This window comes from Boleophthalmus pectinirostris, unplaced genomic scaffold, assembly GCF_026225935.1.
Source record: "Boleophthalmus pectinirostris isolate CB_2022bp ecotype Guang Dong unplaced genomic scaffold, ASM2622593v1 HiC_scaffold_21, whole genome shotgun sequence".
Lineage (NCBI taxonomy): Eukaryota > Metazoa > Chordata > Actinopteri > Gobiiformes > Gobiidae > Boleophthalmus > Boleophthalmus pectinirostris.
In genome coordinates this window covers 18,983,032-18,998,240 of record NW_026571175.1, presented here as the reverse complement: position 1 = coordinate 18,998,240, position 15,209 = coordinate 18,983,032, and the positions used below count along the sequence as shown (strand labels likewise).

At 40.2% G+C, this 15,209-nt stretch overlaps 1 protein-coding gene across 6 annotated transcripts in view; it reads left to right on the top strand.

The window, feature by feature from the left end:
• Window positions 1-15,056, top strand: part of clasp2 (cytoplasmic linker associated protein 2) — a 28,812-nt gene extending 13,756 nt beyond the window's left edge. For 2 of the 6 annotated variants that reach the window (XM_055156964.1, XM_055156963.1), the window contains 21 exons: window positions 1,096-1,197; window positions 2,990-3,163; window positions 3,457-3,504; window positions 4,684-4,791; window positions 5,392-5,454; window positions 5,856-5,962; window positions 6,557-6,712; window positions 7,132-7,223; window positions 7,306-7,369; window positions 8,517-8,680; window positions 8,844-8,922; window positions 10,318-10,461; window positions 10,531-10,674; window positions 10,997-11,103; window positions 11,180-11,312; window positions 11,921-12,110; window positions 12,214-12,407; window positions 12,510-12,638; window positions 13,290-13,496; window positions 13,595-13,711; window positions 13,813-15,056. In XM_055156964.1, the coding sequence (XP_055012939.1) occupies window positions 1,096-1,197; window positions 2,990-3,163; window positions 3,457-3,504; window positions 4,684-4,791; window positions 5,392-5,454; window positions 5,856-5,962; window positions 6,557-6,712; window positions 7,132-7,223; window positions 7,306-7,369; window positions 8,517-8,680; window positions 8,844-8,922; window positions 10,318-10,461; window positions 10,531-10,674; window positions 10,997-11,103; window positions 11,180-11,312; window positions 11,921-12,110; window positions 12,214-12,407; window positions 12,510-12,638; window positions 13,290-13,496; window positions 13,595-13,711; window positions 13,813-13,890 (2,600 nt within the window). In that variant the 3' untranslated portion in view covers window positions 13,891-15,056. Of the gene's footprint in view, window positions 1-1,095; window positions 1,198-2,989; window positions 3,164-3,456; window positions 3,505-4,683; window positions 4,792-5,391; window positions 5,455-5,855; window positions 5,963-6,556; window positions 6,713-7,131; window positions 7,224-7,305; window positions 7,370-7,868; window positions 7,929-8,141; window positions 8,145-8,516; window positions 8,681-8,843; window positions 8,923-10,317; window positions 10,462-10,530; window positions 10,675-10,996; window positions 11,104-11,179; window positions 11,313-11,920; window positions 12,111-12,213; window positions 12,408-12,509; window positions 12,639-13,289; window positions 13,497-13,594; window positions 13,712-13,812 lie in introns of all 6 variants that reach the window. The other 4 variants (XM_055156968.1, XM_055156965.1, XM_055156966.1 and 1 more) reach the window with 4 other exon arrangements.
• The last annotated feature ends 153 nt before the right edge of the window (window positions 15,057-15,209 follow it).

Here is a 15,209-nt window from a genome sequence, read left to right as displayed (position 1 = left end):
AACTAAATTCTAATCAAACTTCTAGAGATTGCTCATAAAGTGGGCAATCCTTCAGCCCAATGCAATCCATGCGTGCATTCTGTATATTAAGGTGTTTTTGGTCTAAATGAACAAAATTGTAAAGGGAAGCAGCTGCTTTTTAACTGTAATTTCTGGGGCTAACACTAAACTTCAAAACTAGTTTTATCTACTACCTTGGTTAGCTTGACAATCATAAAAATAATTTAAAGGTCCTATATTACTCAGTTGACTCTTATGCGCTTTAAGACATGTTATAATGTTGTTACCTCACCAATGTTTTGTTTCATTCACACTTGTTTGAGTAAAGGTTGGTTTATCAGTATGTCTACATCTACAAAGCTCAAAGTGCTCTGTTCCACCCATAGATTGTATATAAATGGAGAGAGCTATGTGCTAGCTGCAGCATTCCAAATAGGAAGTTCGCATGCAGGCTCTTCCAGCTTCTACTGACCCTAGCTCCCATTGACTTACATTGTTGCCCCTGTCTCTGTGACTGCTGCCTCGTCATTTTGGTCAAAAAATTTTCCCACTCTACATGATCCTGTTTTATTTTTCTCACTTTTTTGTCTGTTAAAATTCATTCATATAGAGCCTGGCTCCAAATTATCCCCTGTAACCTCTACCATCATGAGCTTCATTTGAGTAGCCCTCAATGCTATGGGAGACATCGCACTCGCTGAATCCACTTCTTAATCAGTTTATGATTCTACATTGTGATGTCATGAAGCAGCATTTTTCAAGTTAACGTAAGATAACTCTTGTCTTCAGTAGAAAATGGTAATTCCAGGGCTGAAATCATCCAAATGATTCTGGTGAAGGTGGAGTTTAAAAACACAATGGTGAACTTCCTGTATTACAACATGACATCACAAGGTGGATCAGAGTGGTTTCTGTTTGAGAGAAGCACTCTGCCTAAATATGCAGGATGTGTATGTGTGAATGAAACAAAACACTACTCAGGTATGTTTGTGATGTGGAAACAATGTTATAACATAGATTAGAAAATTGTGTAATATGGGCTCTTTAAAACTTAAACTGTATTGTGTCATTAATATTTTTATCTGGACCTTTTAGGACGTGTTCGCACCAAGCAGCCCCTGACTACAGCAAGCAGTATGTCCAGCCAAGTGGACTCAAGAGGACGGAGTCGCTCTAAGATGGTGTCCCAGTCCCAGCGTAAGTTTTCTTCTGTCCTACCAAATGCATGAGAAATAGGTGTGACAGATACAAGAGGGTGCAGTGGCACGTTTGTTGGAGTTTGATTATTTGTTGCCAGACAGGCGACGATAAGCTCCATGTAAATGTTTTTTTGCCTTTAGGTTCGGACGATTCTGATTGCACACCAGGTATTTTGTCTGTGTGTGTATCTGTGTTCACAGTGGGATTGGGGGCCCACATGCTATTGCTGCCATTTGATTACAGTATTTTTATACAGAGGTGTGGGGGGGTGTGTTGTAACTTTGCATGCTGTGTCACATTACTTAACATGGTACAGTGAATTATTTCCCACAGCTTTAGCCTGGCTCTGATTTTGAAATTAATCTAAACATTGGATCTTCATTTTAGTTTAGATCTTACAAATGTGACTGAGATGGTGAATAGTGTTTTTTAACCTGTAAATGTTAAGAGGACTTAAATTGGAGTATGAGAGGAATTATTTGATTCACTTTTTTATTAACAGCTGTCAGTCACAGACAACAGTTTTTTTCCCCTTTATAGGCACAAGCTTTATTTGACTATGGTAATGTGCTCTTGATAGAAGGAAGTTTATTATTTTATTTTTTAAGCTGGAAAACACTACTTTTTGTGTACTGTTTTGACAGTACAGGTAGACCCTCTCCTTAACACGTTTGCATTATTAAATTAGTTTTCAGTTACCTATTTTCCATACATTCTGTGACAGGTGTCTGTACATGCACTGCTTTTCATCACAGCTGGTGTAGTTTGTTTAATGTCTCATACATAGTTTTTGCAGCTGAAACTAATGAACATTATGCCTTCATTTGTAGTTTAAGATCACATTGTTCTCTGTGCTTCATAGTGCTTTTTTGTGCACATACTGGTTTTAATATATTGGTTTAATCTGCTGTTCCTTCCCTGGGCTCTGCTTCTCTCGTTCATCCCATGGGCTTTATGGCTCAGGATCTCAGTCGGCTAACCCTGTTGGTGGTAAGATTAAAATGCTAAAATTTACCTGCTTTTTATAGTGTAAACTTTCTCTGCCCTGGTCTTCTCTCCTTTCTATATGTGCACAAAAAGGTAACTTACTGTAACACTTTTTATTTTTGGCTGGAGCACAGTGGGATTCACAGAATGTGGCAGATCCTGCTTTTTGAGTTTTTGTTTTATTTTGCTTTTCATTGGAACTCGAAAAATATGTAACATGTATAGATATGACACAATAAAATAAATAAAACAAATCAAGTAGAAATACTGCAAATATATATTTAATTTGTTTGCAATCACTTCATGCTCACCTCGTGCCAAAGCACAATAGATCGATTTATTTTCTCACTTTGTAGTTTGCTACTGACTGTCACCATGGGAATATAAAAAAATAGGATAGGTCTTTAAGACTATAGGACTAGGTCAGTGTTCAGAGCCAGGATTACTCTTCTGACACTGAGGCTAGCCTATTTTATGTACTGCAGCTGAGACAATAAGACAAGTGAGTCAGTCTAAAACAAGGCTTGATGTCCACTAAATAGAGGTATCCTAGACACTGTCATGGAGCACAGCTGCCAGTTTACATCGATGAAAAAGGTTGTTGAATATTCAAAGTTTGTTTTTTCTTTGTTGTATCCTGTCTTTAAACTGTCTTTTGAACTTTTAGTTATAGCATTCATTGCTGTCACAACAGAGATTTCTCTTGTGGTTTCAACTCTCCTCAGTTTTTCCAAATGCATTTAATAAACTGTAACTATATCTTTGTAGTTCTTCTTAACATGTCTTTACTGTCTCTCTAAAGCGGGAAGTCGGACTGGCTCTCCTGGTCGTGTCCTGACCACCACAACCCTCAGCACCATGAGCTCCGGGGCGCACAGGGTTTTGGGGGGAAGCTCTGCAGATGGACACAGACGCAGCAGGATTCCACGCAGTCAGGGCTGCTCCCGGGATTCTTCCCCCACACGTCTTTCTGTTGGTAAGATAATACTCAAAAAACAATAACATTCAAAGATCAGTGATTCTCAAAGTTCTGTTTCATCCCAACTCCATCCTAAGTTAGTTTGCTGATACTACGCAGTCATCACAACCTAAATATGTACTACTTACAAAATAATCTAACATACAGGGTTTAGCATATTTTGAGACCACTGATATTTAACATACTTAAAGTTAGCACAAATGTCTTTATATTGAAGGTAGAAAGATCACCTTTCTCTTCCTTCTCCCTTTGTGTTGTTGTGTGTCCTGTCTCCTGTTTCGCCCCTCTAGCTCCCTCCAGCCTTAGTAGTTCCATCTACAATGGGGCCAGCAGAGGAGGTAAGACTCTGTCCTGAAAATCAGTCCCACCAATCTATCTATAACACTTATCATCTAAATATGCCTTCATAATGTCACTCTAACACCTTCCTGCCATTTCACTGTCTCACCATCAACTCACTGCCTTGTTGAATCAGTCTCTTGTGTGTCCGTGGCTGTTTGGCTGCGGAGATGGGTGCCAATGATCAGTAGCATTGTTCAACCCTTCGCTGTCTCTGTGCTAACTGTACTCCATGGCCTTTGAATGAAACTGTTAGCGGGAACGGCTAAGCTTCATCTGGGCTGTGGCGGGATGAGAGGCTGTGTGATTAACGCTGATTGGCTAGGAAGATGCTGCTGCTGACAAATGGAGCAATGAACGCTTATTGATTGCGATGTCTGTGTTAAAAATGCCAATCCTTAATCCTTGTTCCTCACTGATTCATGATCTGATGATTTCATGAAGATATTTTCTCCTGTTTTGTCTATCTCTTGTGCAAAGTGTTGATTGCATGAGTTTTTATACATATATGTCAGTTCTATGTCATTTATGGCCAGGGCTTGTGTGTCCTTCTGGGTGCAGCTTCATTTTTACAAATCTTATCTTTATAGAGATCACAGAGTGGTATAGTGACAAGTGTGGTCTGTGGCAATTTGTGTGTAAACATCTTGGGTTCTTTTTAAAGACAATACAATAGAAGATGTATTCACCTTGTTGACATGTTTCTTTAAAAAAAACAATAAGTTAAGGTACAAAAGAAAACAAAATGAACATTTATGGATCAGATATTTTTATGACTCTTTATAAAGACCTTATAAAGATCTTGCCACACAGACCCTCTAAATATGCTACTGTATGCACATGTGATTCTTGTTTAGTGAGGTTATAAGCTTGTCATCTTTATATTGAAAATGGCCTTCCTAAATGAGTATTATTCCAATAAAAAGCAAGTTGTTTCTAAATGAATTAAATCATTATACCATTTCCACCCATTTGGACCAGGAGCCTTCATCGTTTTTCTTTGGTTTTTTTTCATCCTTGCTCTCTTGTCTTGTGTTTTATTCATTCGTCTGAGTTTCTGCTGTTGTCCACCGACTTGTCTCGTTTTGTCTGTGTGTGTTTTCTTACTTTCGTTTTCTCCTCCTTTCCTTGCGGCCTCGACTCTGTGTGCCCTCCCCTCTTTTCCTGTGTGGCGTTAGCTCGGGGAAGCCGTATCCCACGCCCCAGTATGAGTCAGGGTTGCAGCAGAGATGCCAGCAGGGAGAGCAGTCGGGACACCAGCCCAGTACGCTCCTTCACACCTCTGGGTGAGTAGTTGGAGTGGACATATGCCAATCAGGAATCCAGATTAAAAATGGGATCAGAAAGAAGCGCTTTTCATCAGGCTGGAAGAATCATTGAAATCACCCAAAAAAGCGCAAACTACCAGCATCTAAATCAGATTTATACAGAACAGAGCAGCAAGTCCTACATTTGTAATGTAAATGTCATACAAAAGCTAAATAGTACATTTTCCACTCATCTTTAGGAATTTCACTTCTCACTTGTTGCCTTGATATTTTATTTCATACTTTTTGTCTTTCCTATCATTATTTATTTCTCATTTCTCTGTGATGCCAGCAGCTTGTAACTGGTTAAGTTTTAGTTTGGTTGAACAAGCCTCTGTTTTTATATTTTAAAATATTCTTTGTTTAGTGTTGCACCATAACACCAAAGCAAGTTCCTAATTTGTGAATTTTATTCAGCAACAATGGCAATAAAACTGATTGTGGAAATTTGTGACAATCCAGATTAGAATTGGTCCCTCAAAGTAGCCTCTGATTTAATCTATAGTTCTTTCTTGTTTTTCTCTTGCGCATGTGTGCGATTGTTAAAACTGTGTGTGTGTGTTTTAATCTTGGTTGCAGCTACGCGGAGCTACTCTCGCTCCACTGGGGCTCTCCACACACCTGACGCTTTCGGGGCAGCAGGTGAAGGCTGAGTACCATCCTTCTCCATACTTTACCCACCAAATTTCTTTTTATTTCTTTTTCGTCTCACGCATCTTTTATCAACATGTCTCTCTTCCCATTTGCTTTATGGTTATTTATTGTTTTGTTTTTTTTGCTCTAGGACGCCCTCCAGTGGAAATGCATGGTTCCACACACTGAGTTGCAGCCATTCTGTCAGTTTTACCATTCTGCTTTATTTATTATTTAATATTTAGCTTTCGTTCCTGTCCATGGAGCACCAGTTTCTTCTTTGTTTTATCCCATTTTTTATCCTCAGTTGCATCTAACAGGTCATCTCATTGACTTGCACCAAAGGCTCATGGGAAATTGTTGAATAAAATTGGATTGGATGTAATACTTGTTTGTTTCTCTTGATGTAGGCTCAGGGTTTGGGATCAGCCAGTCCAGCCGCCTCTCGTCTTCAGTCAGCGCCATGCGGGTCTTGAACACTGGCTCTGATGTGGAAGAGGCTCTCGCAGATGCACTGGTATGGACATGTACAAAGTAACAAAAGATTTAGTTTACTTTAGTGACCAGAGTGAGTGGGGAGTTGTGCGTGTTTGAAAATTAACCCTCACTTCTACCTCTGTTTAACGCTGTCAGCTGTTGGGAGACATGCGATCCAAGGTCAGCCTATTCTCCTGCCTCATACCTACGTGCCTTGTGTCTTCTGTTACTGCATGTCTCTAGCCTTCACCTTTCTATAATAATCTATAGGTTGTGTTCACCACATTGTAGAATTTGATTTTATAATTTCAGATGGAGGGCAGGGGTAAATTAACGAATTTACTGTTTTGAAAGAGATGGCCAATCTGCAGTTGGATGTTATCATTTTTTTGCCAGGAATTGGATTTCCTGTTAAAGTAGTGGTTTCTTTCCACTGATAGTAATTGTTTTTGGTTGAAATATCACCCCAGAAAACAACAGTATTATTTTCATGTGGATAGACTCAGTATTTATAGAGAGATTAACCACAAACCAAGCCCTCCACCTTAATTTTAAACCATAATCATAGTCCGTGACGTGAACCCACCCTGTTATAATGGTCATGAGAAGTCCTTGTTTCTGTTTCCTCCTACAGAAGAAGCCAGCAAGGCGGCGATATGAGAACTATAGCATGTACTCTGATGATGACGCCAACAGTGATGCATCCAGTGCCTGCTCCGAGCGCTCATACAGCTCAAGGAATGGCGGAGCCATCCCCACGTACATGAGGCAGACTGAGGATGTGGCAGAGGTGAGGGATATTCTCTTCTCAATTCAGTTTTATCTGTTATAAATAGAATGTTCTTTAAAAATGTCTTTTAATATTGATTTAATGAACATAAATAATAATTATTCAATGAATTTAACACAGAAGTAGTGCAATTTCTTCCTCCAAAATCTGAACTCTGCTTCAAACCTCATGCTTTTACAAAGGATTTTTTAAAACATCACTGACGATTAGACATAACTGAATCTCAGTTAAAGCCCCGCCCTACCTGGCTTTATCATTACCGTATTTTACGGACGATTAGGCGCTCTGGCTTATAAGGCGCGCAGTCGTTTTTGGAGGCTTAAGACCGCGGCTAATCATCCGGAAAATACGGTATATTTAAAACAAACCAGATCCTTTTGATACCTTTTTCAAAACCAGGATTCTCATGTCTTACTCAGGTGCTGAACCGATGTGCTAGCGCGAACTGGTCTGAGAGAAAGGAGGGTCTTTTAGGTTTACAAGCTCTGCTTAAGAACCAGCGCACCCTCAGGTCAGCCACAGACCGACAGACATTTTCTTAATTTGTTACTAATCTAACTTGTGTTAACTTAATGCCATATTTATCTTGACAGTCGGGTGGAGTTGAAGAGACTATGTGAAATTTTCACAAGGATGTTTGCTGATCCTCACAGCAAGGTAAAGCTGCATGCAACATACAGTCTGATGCACGCAATTACATTTATTATTCCATAATCTCTTCCTTGTGGAGTTCACTTCATATGTTTATTCACTTCTCTTCACTTTACCGGATTCTGCCAAAACAAAAAACACACACAACAAAGATGTACACAAAAGGAACTGCTCAGATATGAATCATAATTCCGGCATGCAGACAGAGTCCTGTTTCTAACGGCATGTCGCACTGAGCAATCTCACCTCTCGCTGATCTCTGGGGCTCACCATCCGCTCTTCTGTTCGCCGACGCTCGCTCCCGTTCAGGCGACACTGGACTCACACACAAAAATACACAAACATACACACGCACGTTTGGGCTGGCTCCTAACTAAAACTAACAAGCTGCGGTTCGTCTTTTCTAACACTGTTTGAGCACCGTTGTCTCACACCCGTCGTAAGGTGCGTGAGCCTCGTTTTCTTTGTTCGTTTTTTCTTTCTTTGACGATTTGATGACTTCCAGCGAGACTCCGGCAGGGCGTACGGCACGGCAGAATCCGGTATAAGCTCGGCGTCCTTCAAGGTATTTCATCTCATGGTGGACCATCAGTGCATTCCTCCCTATGTCCCACAGCATTGTGTTTTTGTCATACATAGACTTTAATCATACTTTAAGGTTACATCTTAAATTACAGCATCAGATTTCAGGACTACAGATTTGACTTTTACCTGGTCAGAAAGCTAACAGTCATGTCTCTCTCTTCTCCATGCAACCCAACTTTGGAACTCTCTCTAGAGAGTAAGTTTGGCCTCAATTTGTTTAAAAAATGTTTAGTAATCAATTAATAACAAATTATCAATCAGCTACTTAACACTCACATACTAACCTGATTTCATGCTTGAATTGATATTATCTTATAAATAATATTACTGTATGACTTCATTAAGTCAGACATTTTGTTAAGCTCTAATATGCTCATTGCAAATAATCAAATTAAGATATGTGTGTGGTGACTGGGTTTGAGGATATTTGTTGCTGCTGAAAATGAGTGAATAACCACTAACCGCTTGTTCACTTGATCAGCTTCAGTGCCTGGTGTGTCCGTGTGTGGTGTGATTGGCCTGTGTTGAACCTGCTACCTCTGATGCCCAGTGTGTTTTACATGTTCAGGTTTTCAGTATGTTCCTGGAGACTCTGGTAGATTTCATCCAGGTGCATAAAGATGACCTGCAGGACTGGCTCTTTGTTCTACTCACTCAACTGCTCAAGAAGATGGGGGCTGACCTTCTTGGCTCTGTACAGGCCAAAGTTCAAAGGGCACTGGATGTCACACGGTTAGTTTGGGATTAAATAATTGGTTTATATGTTGCCAGATGTGTCAAGATTTGTTTTTGTTTTGTTATGTAATTTGCTGTCGTAGATGTAGATGTATATGTATTAGATTTCTGTTAATGTGATTTTTTTTTTTTTTTTTTTTTTTTTTTTTTTTTTTTCTAGAGAGTGTTTTCCCAACGATCTCCAATTTACTATACTCATGCGGTTCACTGTGGACCAGACACAGACTCCAAACCTCAAGGTAAAATCTGTTGTTTTACATTTATAGAAGAAGAGATGGCTGTATTCGATTACTATGGAAATTGCTCATACTAACTTGATGCTGTTGCTGCTGAGCCCCAAAACCCCACTCCCTGACTCCTGGGCTGTGATTGGTTAGACACTGTTATGACCTTGGGCTGTCCACTCTTTGCTTTCTCTTCATGTCGTCCATCTTTGTTCTGGTCACATTTGTTAGAATGATCTGCCTTGTCACCCTCTGCATTTTATTGCTCCATTTAGCTTCCTCCCTGTCCTTATCGAACTTGCGCATTAATTTCCCTGAGCACAATATGTTCATTGCCTTTGGTTATTTAATAATGGGAAACAACACTTTCTGCACATAAATATTTTGTTGTCTTGACAATGTTTTTTAATTATTTTTTATAATTAGTTTACTGATAAATGTAATTAAAATTTTAAGCCTACATCCCATTTAACCCCTTTAATTGCCTCTAACCTGGCTGCACCTACCCCCTGACAGTGACACTTGGCCGTAGGTCTGTCTACCTTGGCGTTGATTGACACAGTGCTTCTCCTCTCTCTCTCTGAAGCCTGGGCAGAGCTCGTGTTGCGGGCGTGGCAGGGGAGGGGCCAGGGTAAAATTGTTTCCCCCCAGAGCGCGGCGCCACGCCTGCTCTCTAGACGAGCAGGCCGCAGCCTGGAGCCAGTCCTCCCAGGTCAGTGCGCTCCGGGGGGAGCAATTTGTGCCCCGGTGGCACAATGCATCTCAATGATTTGGAGAACACTCGGAGGGGTCTTTGTAGTCAAACATTAAAACGTTTGCTGGAGGAAATGTACAGTTCAGGAGTCATCTGTGGAGTTTTGGAGCCTGCTGTGTCCATGTGCTATCATTGGTTATTTTTGCTCTCATTTGTCATCTCTTTTTGCTTCTTATCAATTATTGACTTTTGCTAAGCATGAATACTCTGCAGTCTTTTATTGTTCCATCCATGTGGCAGATGCACATTTGGCTGTGTGAACCAGACTAGGGATGCGCCAATACGATACTGGCATCGGAGAGTGGCACCAACATTGAAATTTTTGATGAATCGGATATTGCTACCAAGATATCGATTCAGCTGATATCCCATTTTAGACCATTTTCGGCCAAAATATCTCATAATATTATTCTTGTATTTTTACAAAGCTGTTTTAGTTACAAAATGCATTGAATATTATTTTTTACCTCAGGCTGTTAGTGTTTAAATTATATTTTCAGTCTCTGCCCTAGTATCAGTTGATATCTGCTATTGGAATGGAAAAGCCTGTATAGGTGCATCCCTAAACATATTTCATGTGTGTTTGTTTCACGGGGCATTATGAGTTAAGAATGTTATAGAGAGCTCACCCTGTTCTATCACATGCTCGGTTACAGGTTAAGGTGGCTATTCTGAAGTACATAGAAACGCTGACATTACAGATGGAAGCTCCCGACTTTGTGAACTCCAGTGAGACGAGGCTGGCTGTGTCCAGGCTCATTACATGGACCACTGACCCCAAGAGCGCAGAAGTCCGAAAGGTAAGTCCAAACCGAGTAGATGTTCTCCTCTTTGATTGAGAACTGAACGCAAGTCTCTTGTGTTCTCAGGCCGCTCAGGCAGTGCTGATTGCCCTGTTCCAGCTCAATACCCCTGAGTTCACCAAGCTGCTGGCCGCTCTGCCCAAAACCTTCCAGGACGGAGCCACAAAACTGCTCCATAATCATTTAAAGAACACCGGCAACACAGCACAGGTAAAAACTATAACATCACACAAAGGCAGTGTATGTCATGCAGTAAAGAGACTCATCATAAATCATTATAAAGTAATGGACTCCAGCCATAGACTCCTAAATAAGGTATCACAATAATGCATTGGTTTAGTTATATATATTTTTTTAAATCTTATTTAATCCTTCAAAGTCATCAATCAACAAATACACAATCAAACAATTCTACTCCATGGTAAACTACACCTATTGTGTTTGTCTGAGAAGAACCATAACAAAGATATGATTCCACCACAGTCACAGAGACAAATGGAGCAGTTGGTAATATTTTGGATTTTCCTTCTAGGCACAAATTGGCAGTCCCCTGACTCGCCATACACCCAGATCTCCGGCCAGTTGGTCTAGCCCAGTCACGTCGCCCACAAACACCTCCCAAAACACCCCTTCACCAAGGTACTTTGTATTATATGTTTACTTAATGAACAGCATGAAAGAAATAACCAAGGATGTGCGCTTTTTTTGTGTTTAGTGCATTTGATTATGACACTGAAAATATGAACTCTGAGGACATCTACAGCTCACTTAGAGGGGTTACTGAAGCAATTCAGAACTTTAGTGTTCGCAGCCAAGAAGACATGAACGATCCAGTCCAACGGGATGAAGTAAGTTTAAAAAGAACATTATCTTGCATATTGTCAGAAAGTAATGTAAATATTTAATTTGCCTCACTAAAGAATTGATTTAGATTACAGATTATCCAATTAGTCAACAGACAATCAACATCTGAATGGTATCTGAAATATTATGTGGTTTACAACTAGTTCCACTCTTCTTTGCTTTAGAGGTCAACAGTCCAAATTTATGGTGTTGGGCCTCATGTCAGGTCCTATTGCAGTACCTCCCATCAGCCCGAGCCCCTTTTAAAGACATGGTGTTCTATAGTACAGAAGTGTAACCTTTTGACATTTTCCCCACGAGAAGCATTTGAAATCTAAGCCACCTACATGTCATCAGCCTGCCCATCGGAGTTCACCTGATGCAGCAAACTAGTACCTCAGTACTGGGTAGTCTCACTGTCGACAAATTAATAAGTTCAGAATTTCTCTACTAACTGTTAGAGACGGACATCAAAATGTATACACTACAAAATCAGGCACGTTGTTGAAACTTGTGGTCAAAAGTATGTTTAATGGAAATGGTGACAGTGCTGCTGCAGCGTTCATAATGTCTGAATACACCTCTATTGTAAACTGCACATGGGTGATTTTAGAGCGGTGGTGACTGCAGAGCATCTGATGCAGTGGAAGGTGGACGTATGGCTTTGGACAACAAAACATCTCTCCTCAACACCCCTCTGCTTTCATCGAGCCCAAGAGGAGGACGGGAGCACTTCTCTGACTCCCCAATCAAGCACAGCCGCAAGCATACCAGCCTGGATGACTCTGAACTTCTCACAGATGGTACACTCCCCGTGCTCCTCAAATACCTCACAGTTGTTTGCATCTTTAGGAAACTACTGATAAAATATATTATATCTAAACTATTATATTATTATTTTTACAGAGAGCAGTTTGGATCAATCTGAACTAGTCGCAGAACTGTTGAAAGAGCTTTCGAACCACAATGAGCGGATAGAGGAGAGGAAGGCGGCATTGTGTGAACTGCTGAAGCTCATTCGTGACAATACACTGCAGGTTTGGGACGAACATTTCAAAACCATTCTGCTGCTCCTGCTTGAGACTATGGGCGACAGAGAGGTAAACAAGCCCCTAACAATGTCTGGACTGTGATGCCATATGAAATTTTGCTATGAAGATTTGCTATTGACTTACCTTTCCGCTGCTTGTGTCCCCTTTCAGCACTTGATACGAACGCTAGCTCTACGAGTTCTGAGTGAGATTCTCAACAAGCAGCCCTGGAGGTTCAAAAACTATGCAGAGCTCACCATTATGAAGGCCCTGGAGGCGCACAAAGATCCACACAAGGAGGTAATGTTTTAAGATAAGGGAACCTTCATTTGTCTCACACTGGACACTGAGGGTTCAGTTGCAAATTAAAAATACAAATTTAAAAATAATCAAACCAGTCTAACTATATTAGAAATACTCTGAATAGAGATTGTAAAGATATTAAAATGCAATATAAGGTTACAAATATGTGCAATAAGCAGTGATGGGAAGCATAATGAATTAAAATGGATTCTGTAATGGAGTCTGATACAGTACTGTATTCTGAATACTTTCACAGAGGTTTGCTTTTAAATTATAGTGTGAAGATGCAACATAGGATTAAAAACACCTTTATATCTGTTTCATCATTTGTTCTGCATTTATTTATCACTGATCAGAGAAGGAAAAATCACACTTGCACACACCACCAGAGCAGCATTTTATATTTTTCTCAGTAGTTACATGCTGTTTGAAGCCTCATTTGATTTTAGGAAAGTAACTGTATTCAGAATACCACCAAATGAAAAAGTAACTATTGAAATACAGTTATTCAAAATTAGTATTCAGAATATTCTCTGTACATACTGTATATTCAGCACTAGCAATAAGTGGCTATTATTTTAATAAATGTTAAGTTGTTAAATGAAGTACTGCTTTATACTGATGTGTTGGAATATTGTTTCTCTGTAGGTGGTAAAGGCTGCGGAAGAGACTGCAGCGATGTTGGCTCAGTCCATTAGTCCAGACCAATGTATCAAGGTGCTGTGTCCCATAATTCAGTCTGCTGACTACCCCATCAATTTAGCTGCCATCAAGATGCAGACCAAGGTAGTCGAAAGGATTCCTCGAGAGGGCCTGATATCCATGCTGCCTGAGATAGTGCCAGGACTCATCCAGGTGATGATGTCTACCTCTTTGCAAATGTTACTGTCATATCGTATCTCTATAAAATAGTTATTTCTTTATTGTTTAACTGGTTACATCTGGTCAAATAGGGTTATGACAACTCTGAGAGCAGCGTGAGGAAAGCCTGTGTGTTCTGCTTGGTGGCAATTTATGCAGTGATCGGTGAGGACCTCAAACCTCACCTCAGTCAACTCTCCAGTAGCAAGGTACAGCCTATTCAACTGAAGTACTGAGATTGTTACAGTCACAAGCTATCTGACCAAGTATTCTGTGACTCTTCAATGATATTTCTGTTCACTGTTTTCAGCTGAAGTTGTTGAATCTCTACATCAAGCGCGCCCAATCTGGCTCCAGCGGCAGTGAACCCACGTCAGAAGGCCTATAGGTGACACAGCACCTCCGCAGGGCAATCACAGAACTGCATCTCTGCCCACCAAACGCGAACATTATTTCCTCTCACAGACTGAGCAAACTGCTTCATTTATCACGCTCTGTAGGTACATCCAGTCCAAACACATTTCCTATCACACTGAGTGGGAGCCGAGGATCTCTACTGATTTCAAAGACTGAAAGTTTTCAAGTAAAAGACGCCTTTGTCTTTCCTTTCCTTGAAGAAATGTATGTCGTCTTTGCCTTTCTTATTTTCAAGAGCATTTTCTTCAAACCGTTACAATGTCAACAGGAAGTGGTGCATGGTTATCTTTCATTTGAAGAATAGTGGGCTGAAGCAACTCGAACAGGGTTGTATTTGTTTCTTTGTTGAACAATGCGTACATGGGGCCAGGTAGACCAAAATGTAAATTTACATTGCGTCATAGTTGGATTATTTTAACACTGAGGTTGCACTGCAGCAGTTTTAGACTCTTGTGTCTTAGCACACACTCAAAACAGTTTTTTTTTTTTTTTTCAAAGGTGCTGAGTCTAAATGGTACGATCAGTTTTTCATAGCACTAACGCAGTGATATTGGTTCATGCCTGCTCATAGCATTTACAGTACATGGATGAATTCAGACATTATGTGCTTGGCTATGCATGAGACAAAATCTTTTTTTTTTTAAATTTGGATACTATTGAAAAATATGGCAGGCGTAAATTATTGTGAACAGTGTCTGCCCTTTTCAGAATAACATGTAGTCCCCCGTTACTCCCAGCTCATCAAGTCTGTCAAATTTTTTTGGCGGGATTTGAAAAAAATGGGTGCGTGCAGCTTATTACATGAAGTTCGTCTGGACATGGCTTATTATTACAAAACAGATATGTACCTATATATGATATCAAAAAGGAATATCAAATAACAGTGTCACTCATTTAGTCTCTTGGGGAGTGTATGCGCACCTATTCCCATTCTTGTTTTTATTTTTCATTCTGACGCGTGTGTTGTTGTCTCTCACGCTTTATTTGTAGAAATGTATCATTTACAGCTCTGAATCTCACTGTCATTGTCATCCTTTCTCTCCTTTCCTTGTAACATTCTAGTTTTTCCTGTTGTGTTTCTTCTGTGCATTTACAAAGCAATGCTTACAATAAACTAAGAACTTGTACAGACAACAAGGCATGTTGGATCATTTTTACAGTATTTTCATGACCATAGGTATCAAGGTATTTTGAAATTCATTCACCCTTATCCTCCAGAAGTCAGTTGGATCCCCAGGAGTCATGGGGGGGGGGCTTGCTTAATATAGCCTGACCTGCTCTATGGTACAG